Here is a 25,120-nt window from a genome sequence, read left to right as displayed (position 1 = left end):
TAGTGCGAGTACACCCTATAATGTTCATTTCTGTTGAAACTTTTTCCACTGTTGGCAGGTAAAAGGACTCTCCTCAGAGTGAATTTTCATGTGGGTTTCAAGGTTTCCATGTTGAGCAAAACTCTCTAAACACTGTTGGCAGATGTAAGGCTTTTATCTGGTGTCAATTCTGGTGTACCTGTTAAAGTTTCCTATTTGAGTGAAACATCTTCCACACTTTGTTGGCATGTGTAAGGGTTAGGGTATGAATTCCAGTATGAATTTTCATGTGCCTGTTGAGGCTTTCCTTACGATTGAAAACTGTCCACACTGTTGGCAGATGAAGGGACTCTTTCTAGTGTGAATTCTCATGTGGACTGTAAGGTTTCCATGTTGATGGAAACTTTTTCCACACTGTTGGCATGTGTAAGGCTTCTCTCCAGTGTGAATTCTCATGTGGACTCTAATACCCCTTTTCCACCAAGGCAGTTTGAGTGCTGGTTCGGAGCCAGTGCCTAGTTTCAAATCAGTTCTTTGTCTTTCGACACACAAAGCACCAGCTCCGAACAAGAAAAAGTGGTTCGTAAGTAGCACCAAAACATTGCTGGGCTAGAAGTAAGAAACGCTTGCGTCAGGGGCTGGGGGCGGGGTTACCGTGACCATCAAGAAACTTGTGACCGCCATTTTTGAAATAGCAGCTAATCGAGCTAATAGCAGCTCGATCGTAATCTCCGTCTATATACAAATTACTGCGAGCCGTGTTTGGATGCCGATGTAGGTTCGCAAAGCCATGAGCATCAACAGTAGTGAAACATCCGCGATTGTTGATAGAAGGCTTGTTCGAGATGCATCTGAGCAGCGCGGACCGATGCGGCGGGTGCCGCGGATCGGCGGGAGCGTTTGTAGAGCATACGACTCCTTGTACTTTTGGATCGTTCTTGTGGAGCTTTGATGTCATGCGCCGATCGCTTTGCTGTGAAATATGAGACGTATACAGTGACGCAAGACCTGGCTCTGTGGTGGCTCTCTAGCCTGTGGAAAGGCAAACCGGTTCTTAGAAGGTTCATCAGTTGAACCAACTCCGAAATGGCACTAGCACTAGCTCTGAACTAGCACCTGGTTCGTGCTGGTGGAAAGGGGGTATAAGAGTTCCACTCTGATGGAAACTTTTTCCACACTGAGGGCATGTGTGAGGCTTCTCTCAGGTGTGAATTCTCATGTGCCTGTTAAGACCTGCTTTATGATTGTAACTTTGTCCACACTGTTGGCAGGTGAATGGACTCATTTTAGTGTGAATTCTAATGTGGACTGTAAGGTTTCCATGTTGATGGAAACTTTTTCCACAATGTTGGCATGTGTAAGGCTTCTCTCCAGTGTGAATTCGTATATGCCTGTCAAGTTTTTCTTTACGATTAAAACCTTTTCCACACTGATGGCATGAGTAAAGCTTTTCTCCAGTATGAATTCTCATGTGCCTGTTAAGACTTACTTTATGATTGAAACTTTGTCCACACTGTTGGCAGGTGAATGGACTCATTTTAGTATGAACTCTCATGTGGACTGTGAGGTTGTAATGTTGATTGAAACTTTTTCCACACTGTTGGCATCTGTAAGGCTTCTCTCCAGTGTGAATTCGCATATGCCCGTCAAGTCTTTCTTTACGAGTGAAACTTTTTCCACACTGTTGGCAGGTAAAAGGGCTCTCTCCACTGTGAATCATCATATGGGTTTTGAGGTTTCCACGTTGAGCAAAACTTTTTCCACACTGTTGGCATGTGAAACGCTTCTTTCCTGTGCGGTCTCTAAGGTTTCTTTGTTGATTAAAACTCTTTTGAGCTTTTTTCTGTGTGGAAGTCTTTTCAGTCTGCGAGCTCCGAAAAGGTTTTTCTCCATTTATGAAATCATGATCTTGATCTTTCTCTTCAATTTCATTAAGTTCTTCTGTCTCCTCTTTCAATGCCATTAGGGCTAAAGTGGAAAAAAAACAAATAAAAGTTTTTCCCAATTTAATGGCACAATACAACAGACATCAAGGGCCAGATTTATTAACTGAGGCAAATTTCCCCAAATGCACAGATGGGAGTGGCAAGTTTTGCATGTGATCTACTGTTGACGCATAAATTAAAGAACACAGACACAGTCGAATCATTTCCATAAGGACCAAAGCAATCTACCAAGAGCAGTGCAAATTAGCGTTGGGTCGCAAATATGACAAACACATACACATATACACAGACATCATATATATATATATATATATATATATATATATATATATATATATATATATATATATATATATATATACATACACACACACACACACACACATTCTTGTAATTGCTACTAAGTGAGGACCGCGTGAGTATGCCCACAAAGTGAGGACCACCTAGTCTGGCTATCGCCAGACCAAGCTCAATTTAAAATTGAACATTGGTCTGGGGAGTTTGCTATGTGTTTCCTACTGCACAAGAGGCGTGATCAACGAGCATTAGTCACGCAATTGGATAGTCCTTCAACCAATCAGATCAACGATCCGGATGACATACTTTACAGAGCGATGCGAAAACTCCTGACAGGTTTACCGTGTGTCTCAATCAGCTCCCTAGTTCAGTAGTCAGGGCACTGATCAGGGAATCAGCCACATTCACTTTCATGATATACTGATTCATGACCTAGGGAACTAGGGAGCTGATTGAGACGCAGGTTTAGTTTGTATTGGTTTGTAGCATTGATCCGCGGTTTGCAGAAGCAGCAATGGCATCGAGCGATTTTTGCAGGTTGTGCAAAAAACATGAAAGTGATCAGTATTTACACCCACTCGAGCAATTTGTTTGCTAACTAAAGAAGTCATTCAGCATCGTCGAGAGGTTAAAAGGCGACTCTGATACTGTTCTGGTTCAGTGTAAATGAACGCGGAATATAGCCGCCCTAAACAACGTCATTGTCATGACAACCAAAAAGAATTCCAGTCAGCTCAGGCGGCGTGAGATTCAAAAAGCAGGGAGACGAAACATATAGAGCAAATAATAAAAATATTGTCTACCATCAAGGGGCATTGAAGTAAAAGAGTCCTGTACTCACATCGTGAAGCAAACCACCAAAATAACAGCAGATTATTAATCGTTGTTTGTAATCTTCCTATGAAGAGACTGTCGGATCAACGCTCTGCTACATTTCTCTCAGATAAGGTAAATGCTTAACACAATCGCCGTCACTGCGATTGTGCATTGTTATTTTGGAGTGACGGTCGTGCGAGAGACGGGTAGATCAAATAGAGTTTGAAAGCTGCTTGCCGTCGCTTCTCTATCGTCATCGTGTTATACCCGCCAATAGCGAGCAAGGTGGATAAGCCAGTCTGTGATTGGTTCCTGCAAAAGTGTAACAGCGCAGCAGAAAAGAATGCACGGGTTTCCAGACTGAGTTGCCGAGTGAAATCAAATCGCCGGCAGATCAGGCTGGGTTTACCCAGACTAAGGACCACCAGTTCTGATTAACATAGAAATGCACAAAAACTATTTCTGGCCACTAGATGGTGCCCTTATCCAATACACTCCTTTGGATTATGGAAAACACCAAGATTTACGTAAAAGTTTTTCACTATCGGACTGAGGACCGGCGGGCACTTGGGTTTTTAATGATTAATAGGTAAACTAAGATGCTGTTTCCATTACTGAATATTTAATAATGTAAATCTGTTATGACAAATGCACAATGAGGTTGTCACCATTAACAGGACAGTGTTTTTTATTGAAAACGTTATTGAATAAAAGTGCAAATTGGTTATTTCATCAGGGAGAAGTGTTTGTTTTATTTCCAGTTTTATTGATTTTCTTAAAGGGATACTTAACTTGAGGGTGAGTAAAGGATGACAGAATTTTCATTTTAAAGTGGTTTGACTTCCATAGTAATTTTTTTTCCTACTATGGAAGTCAATGGTTCCAGTTAACTGTTTGGTTACTGACATTCTTCAAAATATCTTCCTTTTTGTTCAGCAGAAGAAATGCATTCATACTGGTTTGAAACAACTTGAGGGTGAGTAAAGGATGACAGAATTTTCATTTTAAAGTGAAGTATCCCTTTAACACATTATGGAAACAATTAAGCCTAGTATTATTAAATTCTGTGTGACTTTTTTTCTCAGTTAAGCATAAAGCAATAGTCTAAACTAACTGTTAAGTTGCCGGTCAAGGAAAATGGGCATTGGTTGTAATATGAAATATGATCAAGAACTTTTAAGGTTGAGCACACCTTTTATAATATATTGAGTGTCAAATTCAGAAGTGTATGCTTTTTTTTTCAGAAAATCATTCCTGTTCCACGGTATTAAACACAAACATGGCAGACATGAACAATAATAATAAATGCTGGTTTATTTATTAAGTTGTTAGAGTGCTAACAAATGAACAAACTAACAGACAATTCACCCTTTAAAACATGGGAAATACAACAGAGAGAGGAAACTCAAAGTCAATTCATTCATAATACAAGCTTTCTTTTAACTTTAAGAATTTCATTGTATACAAAATACTTCACGTCTTTCCACGTCCGCTCACTTAGGACTGGAGACTCTTTGGCGATGCACATCAGGCAGTCCTTCTTTCCTGGAACCATTTTAAGGGCAATTTTCTTGGCAAGGCGTCGTTTGACTGCCGTCCTCTCCTGGTCATTCCAGGGTCTCTTACCTCGGTTCTTGAGTACCCTTTCTGGAGCATCTATGAAACAAAAACCAAAAGGTGTTTATTAGAAGTTGAGTTGATAATAAATTGAGACCTTATTGAAGTTGTATAACCTTCTGAACCCTGCCTTGATTAACTAATACTAGTAGGCAAGGCATGTTTATTTATACCGCGCATTTCGTACACAAGGCAACTTTATCAATGTGTGCTCGGCAAGACTGTTTTGTGCTTGAGCGCCACCAAGTCGTGTTTTACTGTGACTTCAGCAGCTCCAGACACGTGAACAAATGCGCCACTCTCATTGGTCGGCCAGTTTTTAACGCGGCGCGTCAAACCATAAAAATGAACCCGAGGCGTTTTTTTAAAAAATTACGCTTTTACGCCTCGCATTTTTCGCGTCGGTGTGCACACTCACATTGGCGCCCGTTGTTTAGTCATGAGGCTTTAAACGTCAGTGAAAATCGCGCGCGATATTCGTCTCGGTGTGAACAGGCCTTTAGGCTAGTGTGTTCAACTCTACAACAAGCGGCAACCTCCCCCAGTTTCTCGTGAAGCCAATACGGAAGTAACTTAAACTGCGATTCATCGACTGCCTGCTAGGGACAGGCTGCAAAAGGGAGCAGAATCTCATTGACCATCATGTTAAAACAGCCAAGTTTACAGCAGAAAAAAACATGTTTACACTCTGGTTCAAATTGTGTTTTGGTCTATACTGCTAATTTTGCCCTTCATGACAACTCTGAGGGGGGTGAATTTTTTTATAACTCATCCGTTTAAATTATATTAAGCCTTAAAGTTCTGCATAATTAAGGGCGTGGTCACTTGAGTGACAGGTGGTGCTGCTGTCTGTGAGCCGTCATGTTACATGTTTCTTCATCAGATCAGACCGGCTGTTGTCAGACTCCTTGTTCATACACAAATCTCACTGGATTATTACAACTAATGGCAAAAAGAATGTTTGGAAATGTGAACTGATATTTCCTACTGACACACTACAGCAAAAGATATAAATAACTAACTTAAAACCATTTTTTATTTTTTTTTGGTTAGGATATTAACATGCCTAAGACTTTTGCACAGTACTGCATATTTAACAGAAATTCATGTAATACATCTTACCAACATCACTGCATTGTCTTTTAACTGCAGTCTTCTTCTGGCTCTTCTTAGGGGATTGCTTTAGCCTCTTAGCACGCCCTTTTTGATCCTTTTCATCTGTTAAAGAACACAGTCATGTTAAAACAGTGATAATGTAGATGCAATTTAACAAGGCCAATAATACGTAAAGAGCATAATGAGCCAGGACAAGACAGGTTTTTTATGGGTGTAACAAACTTTATGTTTTGGGCATGTATTCATTTTTAAACTTTACATTGTTTTGACAATTTTACATGCAGAATTTTGACTATTTGCCATTAGCTGTAAATTTTCTGCATTTCATTGGTTTTCTTCTGCTTGCAGTGAGTGTTGACATGGCTGTCTCCTCCCTGGTACCTACAGGCGGAGAGGCTGCAGCTCCATGGGCGCATTTAGCGCAGGTTCTCCCTCTTAGTGCAATAGATAAGTAGAAAAATACTTCAGTTTGTGAAACAAGCATGACATTTGGTCCAAGTGTTTACTAAAACCCTCTCTGTCAAAAAATCTGGGTGTCCACAAAAAATTCCTAGATGAAAAAAAATAGTCTAATTGATGTATGGGATACAACTAGGTTTGGTTATCCTCCACCTCGCCCGAGCTTTCACACCCTCAACTCAATCAATGATTTTCTGCCAACTAACTGATATGGGGCTATTAGACAGCATTTGGGACACTAAACTAAAACTACAACTAGTCTATTATTGTACAGAACGTAAAGCTCGGTACAGCATTAGTAAAGATCAGCTGACACTGAAGCCCAGGCTGAGTTACAGCAGTGAAGTCAAAGGCCGCATTTACACTGCAAGTCTTAATGCACATATCCGATCTTTTGACCATATCCGATTTTTTTGGACGACGTGCTTACATTTCTTTTAAAAGTGACCTGTATCGGATGTGTCCTTTTTACACTGCACTTGGCGAAACGTACCAAAAATAGCCTATTTGACATCACAAATCAATTTCAATGGTACATTGAGCTTAATTTATTGACATGAATTCATATAGAAACCCTTTTAATGCAATAGTTACATCCCTGCATAAAAATAATACAAATTCTTCACGACAGTATACGTACGCAGCTCTGCTGGAAGTGTGTGAGTTGAAGAATACTCGGGTACGGGTAGATATTCACAGCTTCTTGGGCTCGAATCCGCCATCCTATACTAGGTTTTTTTTTTTTTGTCATTAAAACAAATGCATTCATCAGTGATTGTATATCAAGGGCAGTTGCAAGTTTGTGTGCTTTTTATTTTGTGGTTTCAATGGAACGAATGGGGACTGAAGCGCGCGTCTGTGCAAGAGCCGTCGTCACTGACAACAGCGACAACGAGCACTCAGTGTGATTTCAAGAGCAACACATTTCAACGTCAGATCGCCTTTTATTTAACACAAACAAATTAAATTAATAATCTGCCAGTCAACTAGAGATGTTCCGTTTGTTATAGGTACCGCGAAATGTTAAAAAACCCTCACTTTTCAATGACGCAGGAGTCGCATTTACAGGGGAATATCTGATCTGTCCGCTTACACTGCAGGCGCAAACGCACGTATCCGATTCATATCTGATTTATAACCACATATGAATGAGGCCTGAAACCGATCTGTGAAAATCGGAATCCATGCGCTTTTTTCCTGCTTACACGGTTGTGACTCATATCCGATCTGTGCCACATGGGAGGAAAAAATCGGAATTGGGTCACTTGAACCGTGCAGTGTAAATGGGGCCAAAGAGTACCCTGTTGTGCAGTGACATTCACTCTTTATACATATAATTATACATGTAATAAACCACCACCTGAATTGTGCATAGACAGGTGTAGCCTGATAGATTCAGACAGTCATTCCAAGAAAAACTATTTTACATTTTTTCTGTGCCTACAGAATCCTGAAACACATTTTCAAGGTTTGTGGGGGCCATATTGGACTCCATCTTTGTTTATAGTCTGCTCTATGAAATATTAAACTCTAATCCAAGCGGTTCCCAAACTTTTTTCCTGCGCACCCCCTTCTATGTCCCAGCCGGGTTGGCGTACCTTCAATCCCCACTTCAAAAAAAAAAAAACAACGCAACAAAGCTTTGTTTTATCGCCATATAACGACTCATGTTTAATCATGCGCAAATAACCAGAACACGCATGACAATAACAACATCAACAAAGTTTCAATATAATGCAACAAAGCTTACGCACAAGCTTCCACTTTTAAGAGGACGAGTGACAGACACAGGCTCAGTAACAGAAAGCACGGTTATTTTCAGCCGCGTAAAAGAAACATTGCAGCAATAGGCTAGTCTATTCTCTCTGTCTCTGTTGCCTCCAAATCCTCATCTCTTGGTCCCTCTCCTCCTTCGTGACTAACAACTTTATCATAAGACGTCCCACTTGACAGTTTCCCTGATTTCAGCCAGTTAAGCATATTTATAATATATCAGGGTGCGATTTGTGAAAAAAACAGAGGGGGGGATGTTTTGAAGTTTTTTTTTTGGACTATTTGTTAAAAACCACAGTGGAGCTATATACTATTTTTGGAAACTGTTACATAAACATTTTTTACAAAAAAATCTTCTGATTTAACCTTGAGATTTGAAGTATTAGATAGCTTAGATATTTGCACCACTATCTACAATGACACTAATAATTCTTAATTTCTGATAGAAATTTAGATTTCCCAGGTGTACATATGTGCATTTTTAGACATTTTAAGGCCAACAAATTGGATAGCAATAGCTTTAAAACCATGTCAACAAATACATGTGTGCACAGTTTTGAGGCAGCTTTAATCGCATGTTTGGTAATTTCATGACTTAACTTACGACGGTCATTGCTCGTAGTTTTCTTTTGCACTTTATTTAAGCTATAATAAAGTAATTATGCAGCGCGCGCCGGCGCATTTGCACATGCAATTCTTGAGTGCGCGCCAAGAGCACAGTATAACGGCTGATGTCATGGTAATTTTAATGACCTGACAACATCTCATCTGACCGCAGTTCACTGTTGTTCAACTGAAGCTCTCTCGTCGTCACCTGCACCTTTTCCGCGCTCGTTTGACTTGCACCTGTGGTTGAGGCAAAGTCGGAATGCGCGTCTGAAAAGTGTCCCGTTTGTTGTGGTCGTAAAGAAACAGTTCTATATAAACGCAGCGTTTTTACTTGCCGATGTTTTAAAATAAGATTTTTATTTTTGGTTATTTTATATGCTCTGTTGGTGGTTTGTGGAGTAGCATCACCGGGGGGGATATTTTTTTCTTCTTCTACGTTTCTATCAAAAACTAATAAATTATAGTTTTTTATTTAAAATAAAAGCGATTACAAAGGAAATGTTTACTCTTCATGTTTTTTTATTGTATGGAAAAATCCCACTTAAAAAAAGAGACCGCCATTACATTTTTCCTCTCGCGCACCCCCTGGTGGCAGCTCGCGTACCCCTAGGGGTGCGCATACCACACTTTGGGAATCCCTGCTCTAATCCTTTCCACCTTTGCTTGTTGACTCTACCTTAAGTCTGTAAAGCCAAAGCAAATGCATAAACTAATAATCAGACACACGCAAAACCAATGATAAAAACTGAAAAAAAAAAAAAAAAAAAAAACCCTTTAAATTTTGAGTGGACACCCAGTCATTTTCAAAAGTTGGCTTATGGAGATGATTTATGCCAAATTTCATGCTTGTTTCATCAACTGAAGTATTTTAGTGAAAAAATTAATTTATCTGCTGCACTATCTGTAGCTCTTTGGGGAGCTCCAAAAGCTTTATCACGGCGAGGTTGAACTGTGACTCTGTGAGTGGCTTATGGACAACTGCAGGCCTATGTGTACAATTTTTAAATTTAGTTGGAGCAGTTTTTATTCAGGTGCGCTCAATAGTCTGGACATTACGGCAGATATATTGTCATTTATGTTGAAACGAAGTGAAAACAAATCAAATCTCCCATTAGAAATGCAAGGTTGAAAGATGACCTTGTATTTCTGTTAACATGGTAATAGATTACTGTTCTACAAAGTATTCAAATTAAATTCATGCATGATACCAGTAGAGTTGGCTCACTAGGCCAAGATCAGTAAACCTTGTTTAAGAAACAACATTAGCAGTAATGAGGTGAAGACAAAACTACACCATTTAGTAAAGTGTAGCCTCTCTGCATGTTTAAGAGGATAATAATAATAATAAAAAAGCACTGAAAGGTCACAGAATGAGATGTGTACTTGTGCTTACCATGCTCAGAGTCACCGCTATCTTCATCATCACCATCATCATCCAGTCTAGATGTTGTAATCCTCTTTGGTTTATCAGCAGATGAGCTTCCTGAAGTTGAGTGTGGCTCCTGTCCATCTGTGCAGCATGAAAACAGTAAACTCAACCAAAATGTTATTACAAACAGTGACAGTAGAGCCTTAAAGGTGCATCTCAAATTATGCAGTCAAAAGCTGTGACTGGTTACATTCTCCATTTCCATTGACAATAATATATGCATGTCCAGACCTAATCATCAAAGTTAAAAACACAGTTCAGGTGGAAGGGAAGTGTTAATGTTTTATGAGCGGTGTTCTGGATTAATAGGAGTGGCTTGCAGAGCTGTGCATTGTGGGAGTTGTTGTCTTCCATACATATGCGCCCTTAAGTCACATTCTGTCTTTTCTCTGTCAAACAGGCACCAAATTCTAAATTTGTGTTACATTTCGACTACATATATGACCCACTTTCAATAAAGATTAATGCTCCAACGGGTGAAATTTCCCTTTTAAAGTACAATGCACAAACATTAAAGCAAAATATAATTTGCCATAAATTTAACAATGTTTTGTTATTATTATGTCTGTTGTTTTGTAATCTATCATGTATGGAGATATTCAGACACACTTTTATACGCTTTGAGGATAGACCTTCGTATTTGATTACAGACATTTTGGAATGTAAAAAAATAAAATGGACCCCTCCATGAAGTAAAAATACTTAAAACTGATTTAAGAACACTTAATTAGTGCCAAAGTTACAGACTTACCATCATCATGTTTTTCTGCAGTTCTCTCCATTTGTCCTCCACCTATCTCCTGGTGCACCAGTCCATCTATAAAAGAACATGTTTTGATAAGAGTCAAAGTCCTTGCATCTGCATCTCAAAAATACACCAGTACTACAGCAAAACTCTATAACTGCAAGATGATGTTTTAGTTGAATGAAATTGCCCACAAACACGACAATGGTGCACAGGGCCGGCCCTGACCAATTTGCAGCCCTAGGCAAGATTTTACCTGGTGCCCCATGCATCACAGCCCATTGCACCCCGTCATTGTGATCATGATTATTTAGCATATATATATATATATATATATATATATATATATATATATATATATATATATATATATATATGCACAAATTGGGCTGGGCGATATATCGCATGCGATTGTCACGTGCATTTCGTCAGTAAAGCCGGTTCCCTGATTACCGCTAAATCGCCATCACCTGCTTTCAAATGGAGCGGCATTTAATAGACAGAGCCGTAGTTCACTGATAAGCCATGCAATATCGCGTTCATTATCACAGATGAATCGCCTTCGATAATGAGCGCGATATAGCGTGGCTTGTCAGTGAACTACGGCTCTGTCTATTAAATGCCGCTCCATTTGAAAGCAGGTGATGGCGATTTAGCGGTAATCAGGGAACCGGCTTTACTGACGAAATGCGCGTGACAATCGCATGCGATATATCAGTCAGCCCTATGCACAAATAGCAAGAGCATTACATCTAGCATTTAAGTCAAGTCACCTTTATTTATATAGCGTTTTTTTATAATACAGATTATTTCAAGGCAGTTTTACAGTGATAACAGGAAAATAACGCAAAAAAGTTTGCTTCTCCTGTACAGCAGATCTAGAAGAAAATAGTGTCATAGTCCAGCTTAAGTAAGTTCAGTGATGGTTTAATTTTGTTGTAAATAAGTTATTAATTTAGTTCATTTATATCACTCTGGATAAAACAGTGATGTCATCGTCCAAATGTCATTCATGCACAAACTATTCATTGAGCACCCGCAAAAGTGTTTGTTTTCCAGTTGATGGTAGCAATCTTCCACTAAACTATGGCACGTTTCATGTTTTCACCATGAATGAAACTGAGAAATGTATTCTTTAATGTGAATTTTATGTAAAACATTGCTATTTTATTAAACCTGTATATAAATATCATTACTAATTTTGGCAAAAAAAAAGCCATATATCCCCCCAAAACTGCACAAAGAGTAAAACTTTAATTAAAAAAAGTGATAGTAGGCCTAAATGCGTCTAAAAAAACTGACAAGATTGTTACAAAATCACACTGTCTGCGGCCTCTGGAGAACTCAGAACAGCTGCTAGCATAAAGTTTAAGGTAAAAATAACTGCCATTAAATTATAGTATCTTACTACTACGCAATTTGATAAACTGTTCATTCATTCCACCACTTTACCTCAGTCTTTTATCCTCTTTACCCTTTTATCCTCTTCTCTTTTCGACACTGTATCTATTGCAGACTATACAGCTAATTTATAATGTGTCATGTAAATTCGGCCATCAATCAGGAAACTTTAACCGTGTCTAGACCTGGCGTGAGCTGCCAGGCCCAAGCGCCCTCAAAGAAAGGCAGTGCTGTCTACTGGTACACTGGATGTGGCGAGAGGCGACGCTACACAACAAATTACCAACAATTGATCGCGCATGCTCTGTTTCTGACGCACTTCAAGCACTTGCTGGGCGGGGGTCGGGGAAGATTGATGCACCGGACCGGAGTCGGATGACTTAGTTAAGTTTTTGTGGAGTTTTTTTTCTTTTTGCTTTATTTGGTAGTATTTCGAATTTATGGTTTAAAATAGTATTAGTAAAAAATAAAAAATAAAAAGTTTAAAAATAAAAATATCACTTGTTCACTCATTTTGGCGCCCCTATGGTTGAGTGGCACCCCTAGCATTTGCCTATAGAGTGCCCCAGGGATGATGCGTTTTTGTAGGCCAACCCGAAAGTTAGCGGCGCACGGGTTCCCTCGGTTGAAAGCCTATGCATTTTTCCCATAGACTTCTGGAAAATCGTAGAAAATAAGCTCGGTGTTTAACAAAGGGATATGACACTTAACACGTTTTGTCTATCAAGATAATCTTTACAAGTTAACACAACATTTATAGATTTTGAAGCCTAAATAAAGTGGTCAGATATAAAAGGCTAACAGTAGGCTATAAACGGACTACAGCACATGGTCGCGGATCAATGTCGTCACCACCAAGCGTCCTCAAACTGTATTTAAAAAACAACGTTATGTACAAACATGCTCGCTGATTATGATCTGCGCTGTGTATGAATACTTATCCACTTTTTCATGAGAAATACTGTCCAAATGTCCCGTTTTTAATGATGATGTCTAAAGTCCCCGCCAAAGGAAGTAGTCCCTTTTAGCAATTTGTTAGCAACCACCGTTTTTAAGACACAGTAAAAGTTTAAAAAATCACAAGTGGGTTATAACTGGTGTGTTTTATGTCATAGATCAAAACGTGAAAGTATTAAGAGGCTTTGTTAACCACAGACCTTATTTCAGGCGATTTAGCAAAAACCCATTCAAAAAACCCATAGACTTTACGGCGTTGGAACCGGAAGTCCTAAAATGCTAACTCGCTTCCGGGTTTTGCCTAAAAAAAATGCGTCATCCCTGAGGCACTCTATTCCACGGGCCGGCCCTGATGGTGCAGTGAAAGATTAAAGTCACACTGAGAGTGTTACCTGTGTCTTCAATGCCTTGACTGATGTTATCACTCCCATCATCCTCATCAGCATTACCATCATCTGCATGTCTTGTTCTTGCCGTTTGACATTGTCTCTTCCCAAGTGACCATCCTCCAGAGTCATCATCATCATCATCATCTTGTCTTTGTGTTGTGACATTCTTCTTTTTCCTTTGAACTGATGAGCTTGTGGTGGACAGCTGCCGTCCATCTGATGAAGCATACATTAGAAACATACAGACGATCATTCACAACATAAGTTTTTCTGAAATGCAAATACATGTATAGAAAAGCTTTTTTGGTCGGTTAGCATCCATAGATTTATATGAAACATTATGAATTTAAATTCTGTTTTCTCAAAATGTATTTTTCTCTCAAAAAAGACCAAAAAGGTTAAACCCCTTTTTGTCACATTTAGGTTGACCATACACAAAATCAACAAATCGTAATACATTGTAAACGTCACAAGATTCAAAGTTTCAATTTAAATACAAGAGCATAGCGTTCCTAATATGACTACTCGTGTGATTTTTAGAACATACCTTCATGAGCTTCCTGTTGAATTCCTGCATCTGACGTCCTTCTCTTTTTGACACCTTTCAGATCTTTAGTTGGGGTGGCTGCGTGTCTTTTGCCTATGAAAATATTCACAGTAGGAAATGCTCAACGTACTTTTACAGTGATATTAAAAGAAAGTCAAAAATATGCAGATAAATAAAGAGACAGAAAGTCAGAAGGAGAGATGAAGACAGACAGATAGAAGACAGTGTAATTGGAAGAGGGAGAACTTTAAAATTGTATAATAATAATAATATAATGTTTCATTTAACATTTAATTTCAATGTTTTGTTTCTTGTGATGATTGTGTTTGTTTTTAATTTATGTAAAAGCTTAACCAGGGACGCCCTATGTACATGGCATCGGTTGTCTATGTGTAACAATGCCTAGTGTATTGTCCCTGTTAAATAAAAAACAAAATAAAAATCATTTAATTACCACTGATAACGGAGTCCAGTGTTTGCAGACTCTTCCCTTTCAGTGACTCTGCTCCATGCTCCATCGCAAACAGAAGTTTGCCAATCTTGGCCACTTTGAATGTTTTATCTGTCTGTCGATAATACTCGCAGTGGACTCGGATATCATGGCCCATAAAACGAGCAACTTGCTCAAGTTCCTGATTGCTGAGGTCGAGAAGCTGACATAAGGTAGCAACGTGTTTCCTCAACCTTGTTGATCTCAGCAGTTCTGGGTTTTTGGCCTTGCTCTCTTCTGCATATCTTCTGAGGCAGTCACACCCACTGAGATTGGTTGTTGTGCTAAGCCTGGCAAACAGAAAGGGGTTCTCCTCAAGTATGCCAACTTCCCTCCGTTTTTCAACCAGGAAGTCAAGCGAAGCTTTTGTGCGCTCAAGAAGAAGGATGGGCACCTTTCTGCCTCTCTTTCCGCGTGTCACCAAACGTGTCAGTCTGTGGCTCATTTGTTTTTCCACAGGCGATAGAGTCTCATAAATGTCCTTCTTAACAGGACCAGTGTCTGCTTTTAGATATGTCTCAAGGGTTAAACGTGATGCTTCTCCTTCATGCTTCTTATTGAACACAATTATTTGTGCAAGAAGGCTCTCACTTAACTTCCTGTATGCTGTAGTACTCACACGCTCTGTTAACTCTGCCTTTGCCTCATCCTCAACTTTCCTCAGGTAGTTCTGGAGAGTGATAACATCCTCTGTCAGAGGTACAGCGTCTTCTTTGCCCCACCGCCGTTGCTCCAATGAGCTATGAGCATTAGTCGACACATGAATGGACCATGAGCTCTCCAGCAACTCCTTGAACTTTTTTGCCTTCTTCTCAGTTTTGACATCAGAGTCCATCAAGCAGTGGCCTATCCAGGCTTCAGTGGCCCCTTTGAGTGAAAACCCAATTTTAACAGCTGTAGATGGCTTTCCATATTCGTTCTTGTTTACATCATAGTTTGACACGTGTCTGGCTGCTTCAATTGCCAGTTTAAAATTTGCTGGATCACAAATGTCTTTAAGAGTTTTGGCACGCTTATCAATCTCCTTGGCAGCCAACATTAACCGTCCTAGTTCTCTCAGCTTTTGTGCAATGTATCTGTGCTGAGATTCTTCACGGCCCTTTTTTGCAAATAATGCATCTCCATACGCACAAATCATCTCATCACTTCTGATGTGAGAGGTTACATGATCTTGTTGCATAGAGTGGATGATCTTTTGTACTCCTTGGCCTGATTTGAGTGGAAGTAGATGTAAGGAAAATTTTTGTACTCTTTTGCCTTTCTGTCTTTCCTCTTTCCGTTCTCTACATGACTTCTCATGTCTCCAGAGTTCAGTCCTCTTGAACATTGCATAACAGTGTTGACATGGTAGGTAGCTCTCTATGTCTGCCTTCTTAGAGGGCCGTTTCCATACTACAATCTCACCATTTCCTTCCTTGAAGACCATGCGATTGTGTTGCCAGTCACCCTTATTACGAAGGCCTTCTATCAGAATCTTCCTTTGTTTTGAGCCAACTGGGAAACTAAAAGCATAGGCGACATCGCGTTCCATACTATGTTTTCTTTGTAGATGTCTAGCTATCTTCAATTGAGCCTTTTCACAGAATACACAGTAATGGACTTTGTCCCAGACTCTGGCACCATCCTTTGTTATGCTTCTTTTAACAGTAATCTTTTTATCATCTTTAAACTTCCCTCCTTTTCCTTTTTGAACTGCTTTACCTTTGGCCTTCTGGTTCTCAGCTTCTCTGGTGTCAGTTTCACTGGATGATGCATGACTGTGGTGCTTCTCTGGAGTATTGTGGCAGGATGACTGGGACTCTAGTGCAAGCAACTCATGTTCACTGGATGATGGCGATGGAGATGGTTTGTAGTCCTCATCCAGTGGATCTGCATCAGACCCACTGGATGACAGAAGCTCCTCTCTGAGCACCTCGTCTTCTCTGGATGGTGGTGTTGGTGTTGATGGGGGGCTCCCAGGTTCATCACCACGACTCTCTTTGCAGTGGTCCTTTTTGGCCTTCACAGCAGGCCAAAAGAGGGAAAACAAGGAAAATTATCAATTAGATACAGATACATTAGAGCAGGGGTCCTGAATTAAATTTCACCAAGGTCCAAATAAAAAAAAAAAAAAAAAAAAAATAAATTATACACTAAAGGCCAAAAGTTTGGACACATTACTATTTGTAATGTTTTTGAAAGAAGTTTCTTCTGCTCACCAAGCCTGCATTTATTTGATAAAAAATACAGGGGGAAAAAAATGTAATATTGTGATATATTATTACAATTTAAAATAATTGGCTTTCAATTTATTATACTTTAAATTATCTATTTCTGTGATGCAAAGCTGATGCTATATATATAATTTGTCAATCAAAGGTCCGAAACATACAGGTTAATTCACAGTTATATGGTGATTTGAAAATAACGCAATTAATTGAATCCTGTTAATATAGTTTTCTTTACTCTTTACTACAGTTTCCGAGCAGGTCTGTAGACTCTGCACCAGAGCTGAGTGAAGCTGACCCCCCTTTAAACGAAAATTTATATAAAAAATGTCATATGTCAAAAATATGTCGTTTGTTCTGTTTTCTTTTTTGAGATATTGATGATTCTTTTTTGAATGCAGTGTGTGTTGCCGTGCGACACAGACACGTGCGCACCTCAGAGGAGGAAAAGCGTGGACGCCTCCAGGCTCTACAGTTTATAATAGTTTAAAAGCCGAACCAGCACAAATGGAAATCTTTACATCACAAAACACACAGATGTAGATCAGGCGATTGACATATTTTTATATATATATTTGAGCATGATGAGGGGCCAAGTTCACAGAGGTCTAAAAGAGGACTAAACCTGTACTAAACAGGGCCCAGTCACTGTTTCATTAAACTGTACAAAGCAACTTTAAAATCATATTATGCGCAAAGAAGAAGAAAAAAAAAAAACTTACCGGAGCATTTTCAAATTTCTCTTCACACTTTCGAAGGTGATTCCTTACAGTTGTACGTCTTCTTTTAAATCTGTCCATGTTTCCTTTCAAATCTGTCAATGTTAAATCGTGGATGTCGCAGTCAGAGAGTGAGGGTCAGAGGGGCGCGGTTCAGGTGCCTGAACACTAATTGGTTAAAGGGTTAGTTCACCCAAAAATGAAAATTCTGTCATTTATTACTCACCCTCATGTCGTTCGACACCTGTAAGACCTTCATTCATCTTCGGAACACAAATTAAGATATTTCTGTTGAAATCCGATGGCTCAGAAAGGCCTCCATAGCCAGCAATGTCATTTCCTCTCTCAAGACCCATAAAAGGTACTAAAGACGTCGTTACAAAGTCCATCTCACTACAGTGGTTCTACAATCATTTTATGAAGCGACGAGAATAGTTTTTATGTGCAAAAAAAAACTAAATAACGACTTATATAGAGATGGCCGATTTCAAAACACTGCTTCCTGAAGCTTCGAAGCGTTATGAATCATTGCATCGATTCATGAGTCGGATCGCGTATCAAACCGCCAAACTGCTGAAATCACGTGACTTTGGCGATCTGAATCATGAATCGATACCAAATTTTCAGAGAACCTCGGACTCTTATGGCAAAATCAAACAAATGCCTCAAAACCATTTTATCTGTGCTCAAAATCAAACAATGCTCTCAGATCATACACACATCAGTAAATATTATAAACACAACAGATCATTCATTAGACACTACATCAAAAATGGAGAACACAGAATCCAAAGCATGCAGTTACAGAAAAAAAGTATATAACAAAATTTGCAATTACGTAAAAAAGTATAGTAATGACTACTAACATTAGTAAGGTGAATAAATTACTGTATGCACTGCAAGTATAGTATTGTACTGAATATTGTATAATATTGAATGTCTGTATATTCAGCTCTTGCATACTGTGAAAATACAGTGACCCAACTGCAAAAGCCAAAAAGGTTACAGTAAAAAACTATTTAACCTTTTTGTAACCTACTGTATTTTTTTCCTACTATGGAAGTCAATGGTTCCAGTTAACTGTTAGGTTACTGACATTCTTCAAAATATCTTCCTTTGTGTTCAGCAGAAGAAATACATGCATACCGGTTTGAAACAACTTGAGGGTGAGTAAAGGATGACAGAATTTTCATTTTAAAGTGAAGTATCCCTTTAAAAGGGCAAAAAGGCGGGAAGCCTACGAGCCTCCGGTGCTCTGGAGCCTGTCAATCATAGATTTAGGCTTCTACTCTTTATTGCTGACTGTGACGTCCCCTTGGTCGTCAGGCCTGCAATCAGGGGCACCTGGGCCCGGTATCCCTGACAGTTTAAAAGGCTAACTATCTTACAGGGACATCAGTGCCTGCTGTGCGGTGACCCATTCAGCTAACCTATATTTTGTACATATTTAATTATTATCTAAGTTTTGTAAGCAATAAAAGACGTCTAACTTTTATGCTGGTGTGGACTCCCCCTCTTTGTTGTGGTCCGTTTGAGCCATGGGCCGTAACACTGATGTAGAAAAACCAATGCGGTTAAAAATATGACCAGCCCAGCCTTGTCAAATGGGTCATAGTAATTTTTAGATAAAGAAACTCTTTGGAGCCAGGCTTTAAGCAATACAAACGAGGCCCAAAGCTACATAGGAATCCTGTTTTCCAACTGTCTTTTGGAGTCGCCCCTGGCCACCATGGGATAGGGTTACAGCAGTGACAGCTCCCGGCCATGAGGCACATTGGCTCACACCTACTTGTTTTAGCTCTCTTTGAACAGCAATACGGTCCTAATATTCATAGCAAGAAAAAATACTGTGGTTTTGTGCTAATGGGCGTGTGTGCATAAGGTTGTGTTGTTTGGTCATGCTTGACTGATAAATTGTGCTTACAGAGAGTCTGTTGCTTTAATAGTTTATGCTTCTTTACTACTTACTTACAATTTGTCCTGTGCCATTAATTATCGTAGTTCCTGCAAGTTCCATTCAACTGCATTATAATCTCAGTCCGGCAATTACCACCGCTCGTGGAGTCTTATTCAAATGAATAAAAACCTCTGCCTGTCAAATAGGCACCTTCTCTGTCAGATAGTGCCGGAGTTCTTATTGTAATCCTATCCAACCTAGCAACTGGTCTATAATTTTGAATTATCGGTACCTACTTAACGTGAGTCAGGGGTTACAATGCATTTTTACTCATGACTGTCCACTTTTGGTCTTCAGAAGAAAAAAAAAAAAATCAATAGCAATGGCTGTTTGTGCTGTTAAACTGTGAAGCTAACTCTGTTTAAAGAAACTCTGTAAACATATGTACATGAAATATCTCACTTAGCTTGCCACTTGGAAATTCATATTTTAATCATAATCTTTTTAACTTCAAAGTAACCAGTAACACTGCAAGACTTTTATATAACCATGGAAGGCAAGAAAAATGTATAAAAAGCATTTAAAAAAATTATATGTAATACATACAGATGTTACGTTTAAAATTGCATCTGGCAACAGTACTATGATTTATACTTAGTATAACCTAGCTATGACCATGCATTTGTGCCACTCAACATTACCATACCATATGAAATGCATGATCTCACCATTCCAGATTATATTTACATTATTAGCCTCGGCATGCAACAGGTAGAGTCATCGTGCATGCTAACATTTGACATTTCTGTAGATGGGTAGTTGACGTAACGTGGCTTTTTTTTAATTAAGTAATGTTATTTAATATAATTTCTTAATACTTTTTAAATGTCACACCATAGGACACATTTACAGTACTCTTGAGTGAAAACGTGAAAAAAATATGTGAAGTCATTGACAAAATGAGTGACCACTACTATTTTCTGAAACTGCAGTTTTCATACCGCATAAATATATGTATTTTTTCTTAAAAAGTTATGTTTTCCAAAAAAAGTACTTTTTCTTGGCCATTTGTCAACTACCCATATATTACCTTGCTTTCTTCCATAGGTTGTAATTACTTCATGTTTACATTTCAGAAAATATATTGAACCCAGAAATCTGTTAGGTTCTCAGAAATCATTTTAAATGGTTTAATCCTTAAAATACCACAAGGTTAGGCATATAAATCCAAAAGATTGTAGATAACTTGGACGCAGTACCGATTTTGGGCCGTAGTTGGAGTAAGAGTGCAAAAGTGTGTGAAATTCCGAGTTAAATTCTCAACATTGACCCAAACTGAGGACTTTCTGTGAGAAGCTTCTAGAAGGTATTTAGAGGTGATTTAACAGAGGACAAAGTGAGGACCGGCCAAAATGTCCTCACTCTGTTCGTTAAAAACTCACGCTGGTCCTCACAAAGTCGTAAGTACAAGAACACAGGTGGCTGGTCATATAATTAGAATATCATCAAAAAGTTGATTTATTTCCCTTATTCCATTCAAAAAGTGAAACTTGTATATTATATTCATTCATTACACACAGACTGATATATTTCAAATGTTTATTTCTTTTAATTTTGATGATTATAAACTGACAACTAAGGAAAATCCCAAATTCAGTATCTCAGAAAATTAGAATATTACTTAAGACCAATACAAAGGAAAGGATTTTTAGAAATCTTGGCCAACTGAAAAGTATGAACATGAAAAGTATGAGCATGTACAACACTCAATACTTAGTTGGGGCTCCTTTTGCCTGAATTACTGCAGCAATGCGGCGTGGCATGGAGTCGATCAGTCTGTGGCACTGCTCAGGTGTTATGAGAGCCCAGGTTGCTCTGATAGTGGCCTTCAGCTCTTCTGCATTGTTGGGTCTGGCATATCGCATCTTCCTCTTCACAATACCCCATAGATTTTCTATGGGGTTAAGGTCAGGCGAGTTTGCTGGCCAATTAAGAACATGGATACCATGGTCCTTAAACCAGGTACTGGTAGCTTTGGCACTGTGTGCAGGTGCCAAATCCTGTTGGAAAATGAAATCTGCATCTCCATAAAGTTGGTCAGCAGCAGGAAGCATGAAGTGCTCTAAAACTTCCTGGTATACGGCTTCGTTGACCTTGGACCTCAGAAAACACAGTGGACCAACATCAGCAGATGACATGGCACCCCAAACCATCACTGACTTTACACTGGACCTCAAGCAATGTGGATTGTGTGCCCCTCCTCTCTTCCTCCAGACTCTGGGACCCTGATTTCCAAAGGAAATGCAAAATTTACTTTCATCAGAGAATATAACTTTGGACCACTCAGCAGCAGTCCAGTCCTTTTTGTCCTTAGCCCAGGCGAGACGCTTCTGACGCTGTCTGTTGTTCAAGAGTGGCTTGACACAAGGAATGCGACAGCTGAAACCCATGTCTTGCTGTGTAAAAACCCATGTCTTGCTGTGTAAAAAAGTGAAAGTGAACGTGAAGTGACATGTGGCCAAGTATGGTGACCCATACTCGGAATTTGTGCTCTGCATTTAACCCATACAAGTGCACACATACAGCAGTGAACACACACACACCGTGAACACAAATCGGGAGCAGTGGGTAGCCATTGCTGCGGCGCCCGGGGAGCAGTTGGGGGTACGGCGCCTTGCTCAAGGGTCTCACCTCAGTCGTGGTATTGAGGGTGGAGAGAGCGCTGGATATTCACTCCCCTCACCGACAATCCCTGCCGGACCTGAGACTCGAACCCATGACCTTTGGGTTACAAGTCCGACTCTCTATCCATTAGGCCACGACTGCCCCCCTGTAGTGGTTCTTGAAGCACTGACTCCAGCTGCAGTCCACTCTTTGTGAATCTCCCCCACATTTTTGAATGGGTTTGTTTCACAATCCTCTCCAGGGTGTGGTTATCCCTATTGCTTGTACACTTTTTTTCTACCACATCTTTTCCTTCCCTTCGCCTCTCTATTAATGTGCTTGGACACAGAGCTCTGCGAACAGCCAGCCTCTTTTGCAATGAACTTTTGTGTCTTGCCCTACTTGTGCAAGGTGTCAATGGTAGTCTTTTGGACAACTGTCAAGTCAGCAGTCTTCCCCATGATTGTGTAGCCTACAGAACTAGACTGAGAGACCATTTAAAGGCCTTTGCAGGTGTTTTGAGTTAATTAGCTGATTAGAGTGTGGCACCAGGTGTCTTCAATATTGAACCTTTTCACAATATTCTAATTTTCTGAGATACTAAAATTGGGATTTTCCTTAGTTGTGAGTTATAATCATCAAAATTAAAAGAAATAAACATTTGAAATATATCAGTGTGTGTGTAATGAATGAATATAATATACAAGTTTCACTTTTTGAATGGAATTAGTGAAATAAATCAACTTTTTGATGATATTCTATTATATGACCAGCACCTGTACAGGCATATCGCACAGCTACTCGTGTGATATTACTCATATATATATATATATATATATATATATATATATATATATATATATATATATATAAATAGTATATATATATATATATATATATATATATATATATATATATATATATATATATATATATATATATATATATATATTACACACACAGTGGTCAGAATTATTGGCACCCTTGGTAAATATGATCAAAGGTGACTGTAAAAAATCTAACCTTTCATTGAAGGAAAAGAATTGAATGTGGGGGGAAAAACACATTATGAAATAAATGTTTTTCTCCAAAACACGTTGGCCACAATCATCCTAATGTGAAGTGAGGAGGAAAGTTTGAGTGGCCAAAGACTCTCCAAGGATTACAGCTGGAGAATTGCAGAGATTAGTTGAGTCTTGAATCTCAAAAAGCCTAATAAAACCTAAAAAAAAATGATCAAACAGCACCTACATCCCCACAAGTTGTTCGGGAGGGTTAAGAAAAATCATCTGCTCTCATCCAGAAACAATCTCCAACATATTCAGTTGTAAGACAAGACTTAATTTAATGTGTCACATGCCATAATAACAAATGATCATAAGGATCAAAGGATCAAATGACTGAGTTTAGCTTTGAGAATGAAACCAACCTGTTTGTTCCTCAGTTTCTTCTTGTTTCACACTGAATGTTTCTTCAATCCTCAGGTCTTCACTCTCCTCTTTAATAAACGGCATCTTTGTTTGTTCCTCAGTTTCTTCTTGTTTTAAACTGAAAACTTCTTTAATCTTCATATCTTTAATAAACGCCATCTTTGTTTGTTCCTCAGCTTCTTCTTGTTTTAAACTGAAAACTTCTTCAATCCTCATATCTTTAATAAACTCAATCTTTGTTTGTTCCTCAGTCTCTTCTTGTTTCACACTGAATGTTTCTTCAATCCTCAGGTCTTCGCTCTCCTCTTTAATAAACGGCATCTTTGTTTGTTCCTCAGTTTCTTCTTGTTTTAAACTGAAAGCTTCTTTAATCTTCATATCTTTAATAAACGGCATCTTTGTTTGTTCCTCAGTTTCTTCTTGTTTTAAACTGAAAACTTCTTCAATCTTCATATCTTTAATAAATGGCATCTTTATAATAGTGTCACATGGATCTCAGTCGCTTCTTCAGGAGTTTTTCCTGCGCTCAAGATAAAAAATAATTAATAGAAAGAAAAAAAATAAACTAAATCTCTGTGTGTGTCTCAATCAGCTCTAGTTCAGTAGTTCAGCGCACTGGTCAGAGAGTCAGAATGAGAGTTAATGTACTTTAATGACAAAAACACTCAAGACTAGCACTACAAATTAATAAAATAACATAATTAAAGTTCATAATTAGGTACTTATGACTTATATTTGGTATCTAATTACTTGTAGATCACATTGCCATTGCCAGTGACTGAATTCATGTTTATGATGAACTGATTCACGATAAAGAGAGAGAAATGAGACAACTGTTGTGTTACTCGTGTGTGGATGCGCTTTACTCAAACAACATACACTTTAGATAAAACATTAATGTTACATCCAATAATAAACAATTAATTCGGCTTCGCTTGTAAAAGTTAAATGAACAGTTTATACACTTTGAACACAAACCTTTCTTCAGCCGAATCACAACAGATGCAGGAGCGCGGCGCGTCTTTATGACGTCACATCACCACACCAAAATAAGAGTCCTGTTCACACGCTGCTGTCTAAAATGTATAGAAATTTACATTGAACAATATGTATGAATAACAAAAGAGCTGACAGAAAGTTTAATGTATTGGCAGAGAGTTTAATGTATTGGTGAAAAACTAATTTAAATGTATGTTGTCCAATTATGTGCTGAAAATATTAGGAAACTACTAGAATGAGATTTTGTCTAAAGAGAAAACCTATAATATTTGACTGAAAAAAAAAACAAAAAAACAAAAAAAAAACACCAGATACAAATTAGATTAAAATGCAAATAGTGACTATAGTGATTATTTTTTTTAAGTGCACGAGTTCTTAAAAGCAGAGTTTATTATTGTGTCAGTATTGAAACGCATAAAAGGTAGTGTTTTTCTCATTTTAAAAAAGTGGACATTCGAGTCTAAAAATTCCTGAAAATAGGTATAAAATGTCCAAACATTACGATTGATTAGACTTATTTACATTACAATCTTTCAACAATTATTGGCATTCACTTTTTTCAACTTTTTCTTTGTTTCAAAGAACATTAACAAAGATAAAAAAAAAAAAAGTTACAAATATATTTCTCATTATT

At 38.6% G+C, this 25,120-nt stretch overlaps 1 protein-coding gene across 1 annotated transcript; it reads right to left on the bottom strand.

The window, feature by feature from the left end:
* Positions 1–999: 999 nt before the first annotated feature.
* LOC125245117 lies at positions 1,000–24,606 on the bottom strand. The gene is made up of 11 exons (XM_048155582.1): positions 24,466–24,606; positions 23,487–24,007; positions 17,500–17,591; positions 14,535–16,569; positions 14,081–14,173; positions 13,537–13,749; positions 10,793–10,858; positions 10,006–10,122; positions 5,778–5,873; positions 4,536–4,694; positions 1,000–1,947 (listed from the first exon to the last, which is right to left on the bottom strand). Exons 2-11 carry the CDS (start codon positions 23,956–23,958, stop codon positions 1,181–1,183), a joined length of 4,110 nt encoding a protein of 1,369 aa, XP_048011539.1. The 5' UTR covers positions 23,959–24,007; positions 24,466–24,606; the 3' UTR covers positions 1,000–1,180.
* Between the last annotated feature and the right edge of the window lie 514 nt (positions 24,607–25,120).

This window comes from Megalobrama amblycephala, linkage group LG14 (assembly GCF_018812025.1).
Source record: "Megalobrama amblycephala isolate DHTTF-2021 linkage group LG14, ASM1881202v1, whole genome shotgun sequence".
In the NCBI taxonomy this organism is placed as follows: domain Eukaryota; kingdom Metazoa; phylum Chordata; class Actinopteri; order Cypriniformes; family Xenocyprididae; genus Megalobrama; species Megalobrama amblycephala.
Note: the sequence above shows the minus strand (reverse complement) of the source record. Positions and strands in the feature narration are given on the sequence as shown.

Coding starts and splice junctions, on each gene's coding strand:
- LOC125245117 (XM_048155582.1), bottom strand. CDS start 23,958: ATGCCATTTATTAAAGATATGAAGATTGAAGAAGTTTTCAGTTTAAAA. Junction 10,859..13,536: donor TCAAGGCATTGAAGACACAG/GTAACACTCTCA, acceptor GTTCTTTTATAG/ATGGACTGGTGCACCAGGAG. Junction 4,695..5,777: donor AAGACAATGCAGTGATGTTG/GTAAGATGTATT, acceptor TTTGTTTCATAG/ATGCTCCAGAAAGGGTACTC.